The sequence below is a fragment of the Oncorhynchus mykiss genome, chromosome 28, assembly GCF_057628025.1.
Source record: "Oncorhynchus mykiss isolate SJ-2025 chromosome 28, ASM5762802v1, whole genome shotgun sequence".
Lineage (NCBI taxonomy): Eukaryota > Metazoa > Chordata > Actinopteri > Salmoniformes > Salmonidae > Oncorhynchus > Oncorhynchus mykiss.
Genome location: NC_143049.1, coordinates 5,544,539 through 5,564,475, shown reverse-complemented (window position 1 = coordinate 5,564,475; position 19,937 = coordinate 5,544,539). Strand labels below are relative to the sequence as shown.

Below are 19,937 nucleotides of genomic sequence, written 5' to 3'. Positions count from 1 at the left end.
ATTACTACTGGACTACTAACCTCCTCCTCCAACCCTGAGGGGAAGAGATGGAGTAATATAACAACACTATCATTACTACTGGACTACTAACCACCTCCTCCAACCCTGAGGGGAAGAGATGGAGTAATATAACAACACTATCATTACTACTGGACTACTAACCTCCTCCTCCAACCCTGAGGGGCAGAGATGGAGTAATGTAACAACACTATCATTACTACTGGAATACTAACCTCCAACCCTGAGGGGAAGAGATGGAGTAATATAACAACACTATCATTACTACTGGACTACTAACCTCCTCCTCCAACCCTGAGGGGCAGAGATGGAGTAATATAACAACACTATCATTACTACTGGACTACTAACCTCCTCCTCCAACCCTGAGGGGAAGAGATGGAGTAATATAACAACACTATCATTACTACTGGACTACTAACCTCCTCCTCCAACCCTGAGGGGAAGAGATGGAGTAATATAACAACACTATCATTACTACTGGACTACTAACCTCCTCCTCCAACCCTGAGGGGCAGAGATGGAGTAATATAACAACACCATCATTACTACTGGACTACTAACCTCCTCCTCCAACCCTGAGGGGAAGAGATGGAGTAATATAACAACACTATCATTACTACTGGACTACTAACCTCCTCCTCCAACTGAGGGGCAGAGATGGAGTAATATAACACTATCATTACTACTGGACTACTAACCTCCTCCTCCAACCCTGAGGGGAAGAGATGGAGTAATATAACAACACTATCATTACTACTGGACTACTAACCTCCTCCTCCAACCCTGAGGGGCAGAGATGGAGTAATATAACAACACTATCATTACTACTGGACTACTAACCTCCTCCTCCAACCCTGAGGGGCAGAGATGGAGTAATATAACAACACTATCATTACTACTAACCTCCTCCTCCAACCCTGAGGGGCAGAGATGGAGTAATATAACAACACTATCATTACTACTGGACTACTAACCTCCTCCTCCAACCCTGAGGGGAAGAGATGGAGTAATATAACACTATCATTACTACTGGACTACTAACCTCCTCCTCCAACTGAGGGGCAGAGATGGAGTAATATAACAACACTATCATTACTACTGGACTACTAACCTCCTCCTCCAACCCTGAGGGGAAGAGATGGAGTAATATAACAACACTATCATTACTACTGGACTACTAACCTCCTCCTCCAACCCTGAGGGGAAGAGATGGAGTAATATAACAACACTATCATTACTACTGGACTACTAACCTCCTCCTCCAACCCTGAGGGGAAGAGATGGAGTAATATAACAACACTATCATTACTACTGGACTACTAACCTCCTCCTCCAACCCTGAGGGGCAGAGATGGAGTAATATAACAACACTATCATTACTACTGGACTACTAACCTCCTCCTCCAACCCTGAGGGGAAGAGATGGAGTAATATAACAACACTATCATTACTACTGGACTACTAACCTCCTCCTCCAACCCTGAGGGGAAGAGATGGAGTAATATAACAACACTATCATTACTACTGGACTACTAACCTCCTCCTCCAACCCTGAGGGGAAGAGATGGAGTAATGTAACACTATCATTACTACTGGACTACTAACCTCCTCCTCCAACTGAGGGGCAGAGATGGAGTAATATAACACTATCATTACTACTGGACTACTAACCTCCTCCTCCAACCCTGAGGGGAAGAGATGGAGTAATATAACACTATCATTACTACTGGACTACTAACCTCCTCCTCCAACTGAGGGGCAGAGATGGAGTAATATAACACTATCATTACTACTGGACTACTAACCTCCTCCTCCAACCCTGAGGGGAAGAGATGGAGTAATATAACAACACTATCATTACTACTGGACTACTGACCTCCTCCTCCAACCCTGAGGGGAAGAGATGGAGTAATATAACAACACTATCATTACTACTGGACTACTAACCTCCTCCTCCAACCCTGAGGGGCAGAGATGGAGTAATATAACAACACTATCATTACTACTGGACTACTAACCTCCTCCTCCAACCCTGAGGGGCAGAGATGGAGTCATATAACAACACTATCATTACTACTGGACTACTAACCTCCTCCTCCAACCCTGAGGGGCAGAGATGGAGTAATATAACAACACTATCATTACTACTGGACTACTAACCTCCTCCTCCAACCCTGAGGGGCAGAGATGGAGTAATATAACAACACTATCATTACTACTGGACTACTGACCTCCTCCTCCAACCCTGAGGGGAAGAGATGGAGTAATGTAACAACACTATCATTACTACTGGACTACTAACCTCCTCCTCCAACCCTGAGGGGAAGAGATGGAGTAATATAACAACACTATCATTACTACTTGACTACTAACCTCCTCCTCCAACCCTGACGGGAAGAGATGGAGTAATATAACAACACTATCATTACTACTGGACTACTAACCTCCTCCTCCAACCCTGAGGGGCAGAGATGGAGTAATATAACAACACTATCATTACTACTGGACTACTAACCTCCTCCTCCAACCCTGAGGGGAAGAGATGGAGTAATATAACAACACTATCATTACTACTGGACTACTAACCTCCTCCTCCAACCCTGAGGGGCAGAGATGGAGTAATATAACAACACTATCATTACTACTGGACTACTAACCTCCTCCTCCAACCCTGAGGGGCAGAGATGGAGTAATATAACAACACTATCATTACTACTGGACTACTAACCTCCTCCTCCAACCCTGAGGGGCAGAGATGGAGTAATATAACAACACTATCATTACTACTGGACTACTAACCTCCTCCTCCAACCCTGAGAGGCAGAGATGGAGTAATATAACAACACTATCATTACTACTGGACTACTAACCTCCTCCTCCAACCCTGAGGGGAAGAGATGGAGTAATACAACAACACTATCATTACTACTGGACTACTAACCTCCTCCTCCAACCCTGAGGGGAAGAGATGGAGTAATATAACAACACTATCATTACTACTGGACTACTAACCTCCTCCTCCAACCCTGAGGGGAAGAGATGGAGTAATATAACAACACTATCATTACTACTGGACTACTAACCTCCTCCTCCAACCCTGAGGGGAAGAGATGGTGTAATACAACAACACTATCATTACTACTAACCTCCTCCTCCAACCCTGAGGGGCAGAGATGGAGTAATATAACAACACTATCATTACTACTGGACTACTAACCTCCTCCTCCAACCCTGAGGGGCAGAGATGGAGTAATATAACAACACTATCATTACTACTGGACTACTAACCTCCTCCTCCAACCCTGAGGGGAAGAGATGGTGTAATACAACAACACTATCATTACTACTGGACTACTAACCTCCTCCTCCAACCCTGAGGGGCAGAGATGGAGTAATATAACAACACTATCATTACTACTGGACTACTAACCTCCTCCTCCAACCCTGAGGGGCAGAGATGGAGTAATATAACAACACTATCATTACTACTGGACTACTAACCTCCTCCTCCAACCCTGAGGGGCAGAGATGGAGTAATATAACAACACTATCATTACTACTGGACTACTAACCTCCTCCTCCAACCCTGAGGGGCAGAGATGGAGTAATATAACAACACTATCATTACTACTGGACTACTAACCTCCTCCTCCAACCCTGAGGGGAAGAGATGGAGTAATATAACAACACTATCATTACTACTGGACTACTAACCTCCTCCTCCAACCCTGAGGGGCAGAGATGGAGTAATATAACAACACTATCATTACTACTGGACTACTAACCTCCTCCTCCAACCCTGAGGGGCAGAGATGGAGTAATATAACACTATCATTACTACTGGACTACTAACCTCCTCCTCCAACCCTGAGGGGAAGAGATGGAGTAATATAACAACACTATCATTACTACTGGACTACTAACCTCCTCCTCCAACCCTGAGGGGAAGAGATGGAGTAATACAACAACACTATCATTACTACTGGACTACTAACCTCCTCCTCCAACCCTGAGGGGAAGAGATGGAGTAATATAACAACACTATCATTACTACTGGACTACTAACCTCCTCCTCCAACCCTGAGGGGCAGAGATGGAGTAATATAACACTATCATTACTACTGGACTACTAACCTCCTCCTCCAACCCTGAGGGGCAGAGATGGAGTAATATAACAACACTATCATTACTACTGGACTACTAACCTCCTCCTCCAACCCTGAGGGGAAGAGATGGAGTAATATAACAACACTATCATTACTACTGGACTACTAACCTCCTCCTCCAACCCTGAGGGGAAGAGATGGAGTAATATAACAACACTATCATTACTACTGGACTACTAACCTCCTCCTCCAACCCTGAGGGGAAGAGATGGAGTAATATAACAACACTATCATTACTACTGGACTACTAACCTCCTCCTCCAACCCTGAGGGGAAGAGATGGAGTAATATAACAACACTATCATTACTACTGGACTACTAACCTCCAACCCTGAGGGGCAGAGATGGAGTAATGTAACAACACTATCATTACTACTAACCTCCTCCTCCAACCCTGAGGGGAAGAGATGGAGTAATGTAACAACACTATCATTACTACTAACCTCCTCCTCCAACCCTGAGGGGCAGAGATGGAGTAATATAACAACACTATCATTACTACTGGACTACTAACCTCCTCCTCCAACTGAGGGGCAGAGATGGAGTAATATAACACTATCATTACTACTGGACTACTAACCTCCAACCCTGAGGGGCAGAGATGGAGTAATATAACAACACTATCATTACTACTGGACTACTAACCTCCTCCTCCAACCCTGAGGGGAAGAGATGGAGTAATATTACAACACTATCATTACTACTGGACTACTAACCTCCTCCTCCAACCCTGAGGGGAAGAGATGGAGTAATAACAACACTATCATTACTACTAACCTCCTCCTCCAACCCTGAGGGGAAGAGATGGAGTAATATAACAACACTATCATTACTACTGGACTACTAACCTCCTCCTCCAACCCTGAGGGGAAGAGATGGAGTAATATAACAACACTATCATTACTACTGGACTACTAACCTCCTCCTCCAACCCTGAGGGGCAGAGATGGAGTAATATAACAACACTATCATTACTACTGGACTACTAACCTCCTCCTCCAACCCTGAGGGGAAGAGATGGAGTAATAACAACACTATCATTACTACTAACCTCCTCCTCCAACCCTGAGGGGCAGAGATGGAGTAATATAACAACACTATCATTACTACTGGACTACTAACCTCCTCCTCCAACCCTGAGGGGCAGAGATGGAGTAATATAACAACACTATCATTACTACTGGACTACTAACCTCCTCCTCCAACCCTGAGGGGCAGAGATGGAGTAATATAACAACACTATCATTACTACTGGACTACTAACCTCCTCCTCCAACCCTGAGGGGCAGAGATGGAGTAATATAACAACACTATCATTACTACTGGACTACTAACCTCCTCCTCCAACCCTGAGGGGAAGAGATGGAGTAATATAACAACACTATCATTACTACTGGACTACTAACCTCCTCCTCCAACCCTGAGGGGAAGAGATGGAGTAATATAACAACACTATCATTACTACTGGACTACTAACCTCCTCCTCCAACCCTGAGGGGAAGAGATGGAGTAATATAACAACACTATCATTACTACTGGACTACTAACCTCCTCCTCCAACCCTGAGGGGAAGAGATGGAGTAATATAACAACACTATCATTACTACTGGACTACTAACCTCCAACCCTGAGGGGCAGAGATGGAGTAATGTAACAACACTATCATTACTACTAACCTCCTCCTCCAACCCTGAGGGGAAGAGATGGAGTAATGTAACAACACTATCATTACTACTAACCTCCTCCTCCAACCCTGAGGGGCAGAGATGGAGTAATATAACAACACTATCATTACTACTGGACTACTAACCTCCTCCTCCAACTGAGGGGCAGAGATGGAGTAATATAACACTATCATTACTACTGGACTACTAACCTCCAACCCTGAGGGGCAGAGATGGAGTAATATAACAACACTATCATTACTACTGGACTACTAACCTCCTCCTCCAACCCTGAGGGGAAGAGATGGAGTAATATTACAACACTATCATTACTACTGGACTACTAACCTCCTCCTCCAACCCTGAGGGGAAGAGATGGAGTAATAACAACACTATCATTACTACTAACCTCCTCCTCCAACCCTGAGGGGAAGAGATGGAGTAATATAACAACACTATCATTACTACTGGACTACTAACCTCCTCCTCCAACCCTGAGGGGAAGAGATGGAGTAATATAACAACACTATCATTACTACTGGACTACTAACCTCCTCCTCCAACCCTGAGGGGCAGAGATGGAGTAATATAACAACACTATCATTACTACTGGACTACTAACCTCCTCCTCCAACCCTGAGGGGAAGAGATGGAGTAATAACAACACTATCATTACTACTAACCTCCTCCTCCAACCCTGAGGGGCAGAGATGGAGTAATATAACAACACTATCATTACTACTGGACTACTAACCTCCTCCTCCAACCCTGAGGGGCAGAGATGGAGTAATATAACAACACTATCATTACTACTGGACTACTAACCTCCTCCTCCAACCCTGAGGGGCAGAGATGGAGTAATATAACAACACTATCATTACTACTGGACTACTAACCTCCTCCTCCAACCCTGAGGGGCAGAGATGGAGTAATATAACAACACTATCATTACTACTGGACTACTAACCTCCTCCTCCAACCCTGAGGGGCAGAGATGGAGTAATATAACAACACTATCATTACTACTGGACTACTGACCTCCTCCTCCAACCCTGAGGGGCAGAGATGGAGTAATATAACAACACTATCATTACTACTGGACTACTAACCTCCTCCTCCAACCCTGAGGGGAAGAGATGGAGTAATATAACAACACTATCATTACTACTGGACTACTAACCTCCTCCTCCAACCCTGAGGGGAAGAGATGGAGTAATACAACAACACTATCATTACTACTGGACTACTAACCTCCTCCTCCAACCCTGAGGGGCAGAGATGGAGTAATATAACAACACTATCATTACTACTGGACTACTAACCTCCTCCTCCAACCCTGAGGGGCAGAGATGGAGTAATATAACAACACTATCATTACTACTGGACTACTAACCTCCTCCTCCAACCCTGAGGGGCAGAGATGGAGTAATATAACAACACTATCATTACTTCTGGACTACTAACCTCCTCCTCCAACCCTGAGCGGCAGAGATGGAGTAATATAACACTATCATTACTACTGGACTACTAACCTCCTCCTCCAACCCTGAGGGGCAGAGATGGAGTAATATAACAACACTATCATTACTACTGGACTACTAACCTCCAACCCTGAGGGGCAGAGATGGAGTAATATAACAACACTATCATTACTACTGGACTACTAACCTCCAACCCTGAGGGGCAGAGATGGAGTAATATAACAACACTATCATTACTACTGGACTACTAACCTCCTCCTCCAACCCTGAGGGGAAGAGATGGAGTAATATAACACTATCATTACTACTGGACTACTAACCTCCAACCCTGAGGGGCAGAGATGGAGTAATATAACAACACTATCATTACTACTGGACTACTAACCTCCTCCTCCAACCCTGAGGGGCAGAGATGGAGTAATATAACAACACTATCATTACTACTGGACTACTAACCTCCTCCTCCAACCCTGAGGGGAAGAGATGGAGTAATATTACAACACTATCATTACTACTGGACTACTAACCTCCTCCTCCAACCCTGAGGGGAAGAGATGGAGTAATAACAACACTATCATTACTACTAACCTCCTCCTCCAACCCTGAGGGGCAGAGATGGAGTAATATAACAACACTATCATTACTACTGGACTACTAACCTCCTCCTCCAACCCTGAGGGGCAGAGATGGAGTAATGTAACAACACTATCATTACTACTGGAATACTAACCTCCTCCTCCAACCCTGAGGGGCAGAGATGGAGTAATATAACAACACTATCATTACTACTGGACTACTAACCTCCTCCTCCAACCCTGAGGGGAAGAGATGGAGTAATATAACAACACTATCATTACTACTGGACTACTAACCTCCTCCTCCAACCCTGAGGGGAAGAGACGGAGTAATATAACAACACTATCATTACTACTGGACTACTAACCTCCTCCTCCAACCCTGAGGGGCAGAGATGGAGTAATATAACAACACTATCATTACTACTGGACTACTAACCTCCTCCTCCAACCCTGAGGGGCAGAGATGGAGTAATATAACAACACTATCATTACTACTGGACTACTAACCTCCTCCTCCAACCCTGAGGGGCAGAGATGGAGTAATATAACAACACTATCATTACTACTGGACTACTAACCTCCTCCTCCAACCCTGAGGGGCAGAGATGGAGTAATATAACAACACTATCATTACTACTGGACTACTAACCTCCTCCTCCAACCCTGAGGGGCAGAGATGGAGTAATATAACAACACTATCATTACTACTGGACTACTAACCTCCTCCTCCAACCCTGAGGGGAAGAGATGGAGTAATATAACAACACTATCATTACTACTGGACTACTAACCTCCTCCTCCAACCCTGAGGGGAAGAGATGGAGTAATATAACAACACTATCATTACTACTGGACTACTAACCTCCTCCTCCAACCCTGAGGGGAAGAGATGGAGTAATATAACAACACTATCATTACTACTGGACTACTAACCTCCTCCTCCAACCCTGAGGGGAAGAGATGGAGTAATACAACAACACTATCATTACTACTGGACTACTAACCTCCTCCTCCAACCCTGAGGGGAAGAGATGGAGTAATATAACAACACTATCATTACTACTGGACTACTAACCTCCTCCTCCAACCCTGAGGGGAAGAGATGGAGTAATATAACAACACTATCATTACTACTGGACTACTAACCTCCTCCTCCAACCCTGAGCGGCAGAGATGGAGTAATATAACACTATCATTACTACTGGACTACTAACCTCCTCCTCCAACCCTGAGGGGAAGAGATGGAGTAATACAACAACACTATCATTACTACTGGACTACTAACCTCCTCCTCCAACCCTGAGGGGCAGAGATGGAGTAAATTAACAACACTATCATTACTACTGGACTACTAACCTCCTCCTCCAACCCTGAGGGGAAGAGATGGAGTAATGTAACAACACTATCATTACTACTGGACTACTAACCTCCTCCTCCAACCCTGAGGGGAAGAGATGGAGTAATGTAACAACACTATCATTACTACTGGACTACTAACCTCCTCCTCCAACCCTGAGGGGAAGAGATGGAGTAATATAACAACACTATCATTACTACTGGACTACTAACCTCCTCCTCCAACCCTGAGGGGCAGAGATGGAGTAATATAACAACACTATCATTACTACTGGACTACTAACCTCCTCCTCCAACCCTGAGGGGAAGAGAATGATGAAACAGTGATACAAGTAGATGACAGTTACAATGATGACATACTCTCAATTTACAACCTGAAGGAAAGACACAGTACTGTAACCAGATGATAAGAATTACGCATCTCTCAATAGTACAACATGTATTTTCTCATCTAACCTGCTTCATTTGCACTATTCACAACAACATGCATACATGAAACCAAGTGATCCAGTTGGTCTCCAACAATTAGCTTTCACCTATTCTGTTGTCAGAACAATGCAAATGAAGAAAAGGAGACAAGGAGGCTACTTCCCATTATCAGCTGCCCATTTCCTGGGTGCTTCCTCTAATATCTGAAAGAATTGAAAATCAGAATCATATGATAATAGCTTCAGGTTTCTGACAAAAGGATTGAAAATCAGAATCATATGATAACAGCTTCAGGTTTCTGACAAATGTGTTGAAAATCATAATCATATGATAACAGCTTCAGGTTTCTGACAAATGTGTTGAAAATCAGAATCATATGATAATAGCTTCAGGTGTTTGGCCAAATCTAAACTGTTTCAGTGGAGTTAAGACCGTTTCAGGTCATTGATTTATGGGGGAGGAGTTGAGAGCAGAGGCTTCTGAACTTTGAACGCTCGATTACTTATTTCCTCCGTTGGCAAGATGTGAGATGACCCTAAACATCAACAGGCCATGTGAAGAAACAGAGAATCATTAAATACCTTTTAGACTGCCATTTTAGTCTGCAGTCACTTAAAATGTATTGGTACTCATCTTCCCTACCAGGAAACACAACTGCCAGGCAATGTAATTGAAAAATGACTGACATTGGATGATTTGATCTGCTTTGACATCAGCATACAAAGCAAGCACAACTAACCAAGGATGTCAACGTCATTGCTGTCACCCTTTTCACCACCCAGACACCGACACAAGGGCTGTGCACTCCTCAAACAACACACAGTATAATACTAACGGTCACATAATGCCCTTCAAATTCCACTCATAACTCAAGGTTTATCTTGTATCCCTTTCATACACAGACCAAAATCCCACAAATTTACCATAACTTCAATTAAAAAACAGCCTTTTCGTATTTCTGAAAGGGGTTCTCCAAGAAAAAATGAATGTATTCATTTTTCCTGCATTTTCACAGACCCTGTATCCAAAATACAGGAATTGGGTCTGTGTGAATGATTCTGTTTTTTTTTTAAGGTAAATTCATTAAAAACTTATATTGTTTAACACCTCCTTAATTTGAACTGCAAACAGACCCCATGTTCAAACAACAACCCCCAACCCTCCCAAATTGCCAGTTACGACCTGATATATACAGTGCATTCGGGCAAGTATTCAGACTTTTTCCACATTTTGTTACCTTACAGCCTTATTCTAAAATGGATAGATTTAAAAGTCCCCCCCCCCCCCCCCTTTACACACAATTCCCCATAATGACAAAGATAAACAGGTTGAGAATTTCTTGCAAATGTTTTTTATTTTTTTTATATATAAAAATTAAATATGACATTTACATAAGTATTCAGACATTTTACTCATTACATTGTTGAAGCATCTTTGGCCGCGATTACAGCCTCAACGCTTCTTGGGTATGGCGCTACAAGCTTGGCTCACCTATATTTGGGGAGTTTATCCCAATCTTCTCTGCAGATTCTCTCAAGCTCTGTCAGGTTGGATGGGGAGCGTTGCTGCACAGCTATTTTCAGGTCTCTTTGAAAGTCCGGGCTCTGGCTGGACCACGCAAGGACATTGAGAGACTTGTCCCGAAGCCACTCCTGCGGTGTCTTGGTTGTGTGCTTATGGTCGATGTCCTGTTGGAAGGTGAACCTTTGCCCCAGTCTGAAGTCCTGAGTGTTCTGGAGCAGGTTTTCATCAAGTATCTCCCTTTACTTTTCTCTGTTCACCTTTCCTTCGATCCTGACTATTCTCCCAGTCCCTGCCGATGAAAAACATCCTCACAGCATGATGCTGCCACCAGCATGCTTCACCGAAGGAATGGTGCCAGGTTTCCTTCAGACTTGACGCTTGGCATTCAGGCCAAAGAGCACAACATTGGTTTTATCAGACCAGAGAATCTTGTTTATCATGGTCTGAGAGTCTTTAGGTGCCTTTTGGCAAACTCCAAGTAGGATGTTATGTGCTTTTTACTGAGGTGGTTTCCGTCTGGCCTCTCCACCATAAAGGCCTGAATGGTGGAGTGCTACAGAGATGATTGTCCTTCTGGAAGGTTCTCCTATTTCCACAGAGGAACTCTGGAGCTCTGTCAGGTTTTCCTTTTGAATAGATTTGACCATCAGCCGACACAGCGATCTGTGTTGCCTGTGTCACTGACCTACTGACCTACTGAAAACTTGCTAACCATACAACAGTGTTTCTCTTATCCTCTAACACTAGCACTTCCTCCAACCACGAGTGAGTACTCAATAGTTTAAACATGTTTTATTGTGTGTATCTACCGGAAAGATCCATCCATTGTTTTGTTATTTTTGTTTAACTCTGCCTGCAAACACGCTGGATGACTCAAACCGTTGAGGAGCTTGAACGATTCATTGACGAGAGATACTTACGAACTCAAAAGAAACGCGTCACTGGTTACGGAGGACTCGAGCACTGCTGAGGACAACAAACCCAATCAACAAAACAAACCAAGTTGGCCAAGCTGTATCAACGATGGCACCAAACCATCCCCAAGCAAGAAGGCACATGTGGAGAGAGGTTTACGGATATGGATGTTGACTTGTTAAAATTCATCAATGAAAGGCTTGCCAAACTTGATATCTTGGATATATTACGAGAGGACATCAAAGCATTATGTGCTAGTCTAGAATTCAGCCAACGTCAGATTGATGATATAAGGAAAGAGAACACGGCGCTGAAATGTACTGTAGACTCTATTCATAGCAAGGTGGAGGTGGTGCAAAGGGAGAACAAACAACTTAAAGAAACCTTGCTTGATGTACAGTGTCGATCAATGCGGAACAATCTAATATTTTCAGGGATACCGGAGAATGACAACAGCAGAGGCTGTGAGCACACTGTCTGAGACTTCATGTCAACTCAACTAAAACTGCCCACTTAATGTTGTGTGTAATGTCACTTTCTCCAGCGTCCATAGAATAGGTAAGGCCTCTGGGAAATAGGCCACGGGCTATTGTTGCATGTTTTGACCATTTTAAGCAAAAGGAATTGACGAAGAGCAGGGGCAGAGAACTCAGAAACACTGGTTTTGGAATGAATGATCACTTCCCCACGGAGATCAATGAAAGGAGAAAAAAACAGTATCTCATTATGAAGGAAAAGCATTGCTGAATCAACAAGTCTCCATGGTGATGGATAAACTTTACATCCACAGGCAATTGTATCAGGACTCTAGAGTAACTCCCTGGCTATTTAATTTAATGTTCAAATTTGAGTTTGTGTGTTGTAGTGTATCATGACAACTTCTACTATAATGAATACATGCTCTATTGATCTTCACTTGATAAGGAAAGGGCTGCATATAGCTCAAGTTAATGTATGTACCCTTCCTAACAAAATACATTAGGTTTTTAACTTGGTCAACGTAAATAACATTCATATTTTGACTACGACCGAAATGCATTTAGATGCATCTGTAAATGATGGGCAAATGAACATTCAAGGATATAGTCTACTGAGAAGGGACAGGAACAGGAATGGTGGGGGTGTTGCACTGTATATTCAGAATCATATACCTTTTAAGAGGAGGGATGACCTTAATGTAGGTCAAATAGAGGCACTATGGGATGGCCTTGTCAAGGCACCCATATTGATTAAGGTTTTACTGCTAATCTACAAAGCATTACATAGGCTTGCTCATACCGATCTTTCCGATTTGGTCCTGCCGGTATATACCTACATGTAAGCTACAGTCACAAGACACAGGCCTCCTAATTGTCCCTAGAATTTCTAAGCAAATGGCTGGAGGCAGGGCTTTCTCCTATAGAGCTCCATTTTTATGGAATTTTCTGCCTACCCATGTGAGAGACGCAGACTCGGTCTCAACCTTTAAGTCTTTACTGAAGACTCATCTCTTCAGTAGATCCTATGATTGAGTGTAGTCTGACCCAGGAGTGTGAAGGTGAAAGGAAAGGCACTGGAGCAACGAACCGCCCTTGCTGTCTCTGCCTGGCCGGTTCCCCTCTCTCCACTGGGATTCTCTGCCTCTAACCCTGTTACAGGGGCTGAGTCACTGGTGCTCTTCCATGCCGTCCCTAGGAGGGGTGCGTCACTTGAGTGGGTTGAGTCACTGACGTGATCTTCCTGTCCGGGTTGGCACACCCCCTCCCCCCTTGGGTTGTGCCGAGGCGGAGATCTTTGTGGGCTATACTCAGCCTTGTCTCAGGATGGTAAGTTGGTGGTTGAAGATATCCCTCTAGCGGTGTGGGGGCTGTGCTTTGACAAAGTGGGTGGGGTTATATCCGGCCTGTTTGGCCCTATCCGGGGGTATCGTCGGAGGGGGACACAGTCTCCCGACCCCTCCTGTCTCAGCCTCCAGTATTTATGCTGCAGTAGTTTATGTGTCGGGGGACTAGGGTCAGTCTGTTAAATCTGGAGTATTTCTCCTGTCTTATCCGGTGTCCTGTGTGAATTTAAGTATGCTCTCTCTAACTCGCTCTTTCTTTCTCTCTCGGAGGACCTGAGCCCTAGGACCATGCTTCAGGACTACCTGGCCTGATGACTCCTTGCTGTCTCCAGTCACCTGGTCGTGCTGCTGCTCCAGTTTCAACTGTTCTGCCTGTGGCTATGGAACACTGACCTGTTCACCGAACGTGCTACCTGTCCCAGACCTGCTGTTTTCAACTCTCTAGAGACAGCAGGAGCGGTAGAGATACTCTGAATGATCGGCTATGAAAAGCCAACTGACATTTACTCCTGAGGTGCTGACTTGTTGCACCCTCGACAACTACTGTGATTATTATTATTTGACACTGCTGGTCATCTATGAACATCTTGGCCATGTTCTGTTATAATTTCCACCCGGCACAGCCAGAAGAGGACTGGCCACCCCTCAGCCTGGTTCCTATCTAGGTTTCTTCCTAGATTCTGGCCTTTCTAGGGAGTTTTTCCTAGCCACCGTGCTTCTACACCTGCATTGCTTGCTGTTTGGGGTTTTAGGCGGGGTTTCTGTACAGCACTTTGAGATATCAGCTATATAAATACATTTGATTTGAAATAGAGGCACTATGGGTTAATGTACATCTGCCTCACTAGGCACCCATATTGGTAGGGTGTGTATAGACCTCCTAGCTCCAAGGTGTCCTATCTGAATGACTTACGCACTGCATTTGACCAGGCCACAGATAGTAACAGGGTGATTTTGATATAAACTGGAAGTATCATAATAATTCAAATAGAACTAAATTGATGAGATTTGTTTCAAACCACAGTTCTCGGCATATGGTTAATGATACTACTAGATCATCAACTGAAATTGGGTCACCGTTTGGACACATGCATTGATCATCTGTAATATACCATTGATCTGACAGGTTCATTAAATAGTACCTGCAAAACACCAGTCTCAACGTCAACAGTGAAGAGGCGACTCCAGGATGCTGGCCTTCTAGGCAGAGTTGCAAAGAAAAAGCCAGACTGGCCAATAAAACGAAAATATTAATCTGGGAGAAAGAACAGACACTGGACAGAGGAACTCTGCCTAGAAGGCCAGCGTCCCGGAGTCGCCTCGTCACTGCTGACGTTGAGACTGGTGTTTTGCGGGTGCTATTTAACGAAGCTGTCAGATGAGGACTTGTGAGGAGTTTGTCAAACGAGATGAAACCGTCACTCTTGTGCGGACATTTAGAAACAAAACATGGCAATTTGAAAAATAAGACACCTGAGTTTGAGCGAGATTTAAGATTACTTTTGAGTAGTAAGACATGTGTAAAAGCAACAGATACCATTAATAAGAAGGGACTAGAAGCATCTTAAATGGTGAGCTACCGAGTGGCTAGGACAGGCAAGCTCCATACTATTGTGGAGGACTTAATTCTTCCTGCTGCCGTGGATATGGCTGGGATAATGCTGGGGGAAAAGACCCCCAAAAAATATTCCGACAATGCCTTCATCAAACAACACTGTTTCACAACACATCATTGACAAGGCAGGAGATGTTTTGAAACAATTACTGCTTCGCATACAAGCCAGTGAATTATAGAGCTGGATGAGTCAACAGACCTGGCTGGCCTGGCACAGCTCCGGCTGGCCTGGCACAGTTCCTGGTATATGTCCGTTTACGTTTATGGGGGGTCAATTAAGGAAGACATCCTCTTCTGCAAACCACTGGAAACCAGGACAAAAGGAGAGGCTATTTTTCAAATTAGGAGGCTGCAGATTGCACAGAACAAAGCAGCAAGCATTGTTTTAAGGTGGAGACATGGTTCTTCTGTTGTAGTCATGCTCAAAGCGCTTGATTGGTCATCAATCAACAAGATAATTGAGAAAAAAAAACATGTGCATTATATTCCATAGTATACACCATTTAAAACTCTTCACAAAAGTATTCAGTTGGTAAGAGACAGACAGTTAATACTAGGAAAATATTGTCCCATCTATGTGTTATCCAGACAGGAAAGAGAAATGGGCAAAATAACAATTTGATTTAGAGCAAAAAATAAATTGAATAATTTGTCTGAGCAAACCAGAAACCTTTCAATATATAAATTCAAACAATACTTTAAAACCATTTAAATATAATACATAGGAACGTTGTGCTGGACTATGGTAGAATGAACTATGAAGAATCAATCCATCTTTTTAGACTGTTAGAGTATTTATCTAATCAATATGTCAGTGTATTATGTCTGTAACAGTGTGTTATGTCTGTAACAGTGTGTTATGTCTGTAACAGTGTGTTATGTCTGTAACAGTGTATTATGTCTGTAACAGTGTATTATGTCTGTAACAGTGTGTTATGTCTGTAACAGTGTGTTATGTCTGTAACAGTGTGTTATGTCTGTAACAGTGTGTTATGTCTGTAACAGTGTATTATGTCTGTAACAGTGTGTTATGTCTGTAACAGTGTATTATGTCTGTAACAGTGTGTTATGTCTGTAACAGTGTGTTATGTCTGTAACAGTGTGTTGTCTGTAGCAGTGTGTTATGTCTGTAACAGTGTATTATGTCTGTAACAGTGTGTTATGTCTGTAACAGTGTGTTATGTCTGTAACAGTGTATTATGTCTGTAACAGTGTGTTATGTCTGTAACAGTGTATTATGTCTGTAACAGTGTATTATGTCTGTAATAGTGTATTATGTCTGTAACAGTGTATTATGTCTGTAATAGTGTATTATGTCTGTAACAGTGTGTTACGTGAAAATGTGATCGTATTATGAATTGTATTTTAATGTTGAAGGACTCTTGGAAGATTAGAATCTCTTTTAGTCCTCATTTGGACTAATCAAATCAAAGAGTAACCATGGGGTTCTTGGTCACCTCCCTGACCAAGTCCCTTCTCACCCAATTGCTCAGTTTTGCCAGGCGGACAGCTCTAGGAAGGTTCTCGGGGGTTCCAAACTTCTTCCATATAACAATAATGGAGGCCATCATGTTCTTAGAGACCTTCAATGCTGCAGAAATGTTTTGGTACCCTTCCCCAGATCTGTTCCTCGACACAATCCTGTCTCGGAGCTCCGTGGACAATTCCTTCGACCTCATGGCTTGGTTTCTGCTCTGACATGCACTTTCATCTTATATAGACAGGTGTGTGCCTTTCCAAAGCATGTCCAATCAATAGAATTTACCACAGGTGGATTCTAATAAAGGATGATCAATGGAAACAGGATGCACCTGAACTCAAGTCTCATAAACTTATGTAAATAAGGTATTTCTGATTTTTACTTTTTATAAATTAGCAAAAATGTCTAAAAATCTGTTTTCGCTTTGTCCTTATGGGGTATTGTGTGTAGATTTATGAGGAATTGCAAATGAGAACTTGTTCTCAACTGGCCTACCTGGTTAAATAAAAGGTGAAATAAAATAACATTTGTTTTATTCAATTTTAGAATAAGGCTGTAACATATTTTTTTTTTTGAAAAAGTACAGGGGACTGAATACTTTCCGAATGCACTGTATTTATATGGTTTATAAACGCAAATAAGTGCTAAATAAGGGGCTGTTTGAAAGGAGGCCATATAAACACTGCCTTATAATTTAAGGTAAATTACTCCATCCTCTGTCTGAAATGGGTATTGGCTCCTCAAACTACACTCCCTTTATACTCTGTAGCATGTACAGTAGTGTCTCTGCACCATGACATTCTATCACCATCCCCTCAGGAGTTATTTTGCTTTTTGGGCTAATGGGTGTTTTGAAGTGAATATTTGTTAAATAAAATGTATTGTTTTATAGTCTATTGTACCAATGGAGCAGCTGTATGACGTAAAACAAATGTGTAAAACAGACAGTCTTGGGCTTTTTCATTCTCAAATCGCAGGTCTCATATCATCCGATTGTCCATCTGTGTTTAAAGGTGAATAAAATGTAATGCAATGTACACTGTTTATTCTAGCTATTGTATGTAGTGAGCGCAGCTGCAGGTTGTGCAAACAGGCAATTTATGTGCAAATTTTTGAGCAAACAGACAATAACTCTATAATCATCTCCTCTCGTTGCCCACCTGTCGCTGACGTAGCCTCCAAGGACCTGTGTGAAGCAGTAGCCCCAGAAGAAGCTGCCCAGCACCATGCCCTGTTCCCTCTTGGTCCAGTTAAACTTCTCGGCCATGCTGACGGCACAGATGGGCATGGCCACGCGGGCACAGTACAGCAGACAGGTCCCCAGCAGTAGCACCACCGTCCATACCCGCGCCAGGGGTCTGCAGAGCGGGTGCAGGGAATGATTGTGTAGCAAAGACAATGGTGTGTGTGGTGTGTTTGAGAGAGTAGGTGTGATATTCTCAGTAAAACCAACATATGTATATTTATTTTGCTTTTCTACATTTTAAAAACAGCAAATGGGGCTCATGAGACATGTAGAACGTTAAACTTAACCAACTAGGCGTATTCACTTTACTTCAAATGTATAAATTGTATCTATGCTAAATTGTACTAACTAGTTAGGTTAAGCCTACATCTCATGTTATAAGTATTGGCTGAATCCTTAGTTGACAAGACAAAGATAAGGCTATGATGGATGCTAAGAAAATTCTATAAAATGCCTGACTATCAGACTTCCTAGTAGCTTTGAAAGTCCCAAAAGTTGTGTGTGTGCAGCTTAGTAAAATAACCTGGAGACCAGCTGACAGGTATCTGATTAAAAGTCAAGTATTTGGGGGGGGGGATGCCCCTCACAGCAGTGTTAGCTACATTTCATATGGTTACAGTATGGCTTCATTGTAGGTCTACACTTTGTGTCAACTTTTAGAGAAGACTCAAAAGTATCAAACACAAAGCTACATTTGTATGAGTCGTACTTTTTGTTTGCTTACATCAAGGGAGAGAAAATGTTCTGAAAATTAAATTTGCCAATGCCAATTACTTTCAGTAACCCACCAAGAGCTCAAATCATTTCTAACTTGTAGGGCATTTGCAAAATAAGGAACTAACTAAGACATCTCTCATATAGTGTTATGTTATTACAAACCTAAGAAAACGTCCGTAATTTCAATATGGTAGTTTTAGTCTTTGGGGGAAATGATGGATACTAAAATCTTGCTTCGTTAACTCACCTGGGCCAGTTCGTGTTATGTTCACTCCAATTCTTCTGATGACCTCCGGCGTCACCGATTGTGTCTGACGGGGTTTCTTTGAGGCAGACCAAATCTGGACCAGAGATCTTTCCATGTTTTTGCAGAATTGCCATTCAACAAGAGATGCTAATGTTTGAGAGTTGCTTTTTCCTGCACGTCGCAGTTCAGTGGGCTATGGAATGAGTGAGGAAAGCCGACAAAAAGAAACGCTTTGATCGATGTTCGCGCCCACGTATCATTTCCTTTCGTTTAACGAGGATCCATTATTGTATTGCAGTGTGATGAGATGAAGAGCACGGGAGAATAAGAACAGATAGCCACAGAGAGGATGTTTTTTTTCCGTGGCTCTTGCCTGGAACTAGAGGAGCAATGATAATCCACGTGTCCGTTTTATTTTCCAGACACGCAGTTCTTCCTGCTAACGGTTTGTTACACCAGGAAGTAAGTTAAAGAAGTTACTCAGTCCCTATGAAAACCAGTTTGAATGCACTCTCTTTTCCACCCGGGGTATCGCTGCCTAGTACATCCATCCAACATAGGCGTTCGCGCTCCATAATGACTGTGCAATATTCTTGAAACTCTATGCTACATAACCTGGATGATAACTATGGAAGCCCGTTCACGCCACCCTCCCCCTCCAAAAAAATCTGACTAC

General features: G+C 43.0%; 1 protein-coding gene across 4 annotated transcripts in view; it reads right to left on the bottom strand.

Moving 5' to 3' along the window:
- Window positions 1–19,937, bottom strand: part of slc17a9b (solute carrier family 17 member 9b) — a 40,495-nt gene extending 20,558 nt beyond the window's left edge. For all 4 annotated transcript variants that reach the window (XR_016492905.1, XR_016492906.1, XM_036966445.2 and 1 more), the window contains exons 1-2: window positions 19,262–19,937; window positions 18,212–18,409 (exon numbers count right to left, since the gene is read on the bottom strand). Coding sequence is in view for 2 of the 4 variants with exons in the window: in XM_036966445.2 (XP_036822340.2) it covers window positions 18,212–18,409; window positions 19,262–19,395 (332 nt within the window). In the remaining 2 variants the exon portion in view is untranslated. The remainder of the gene's footprint in view (window positions 1–18,211; window positions 18,410–19,261) is intronic.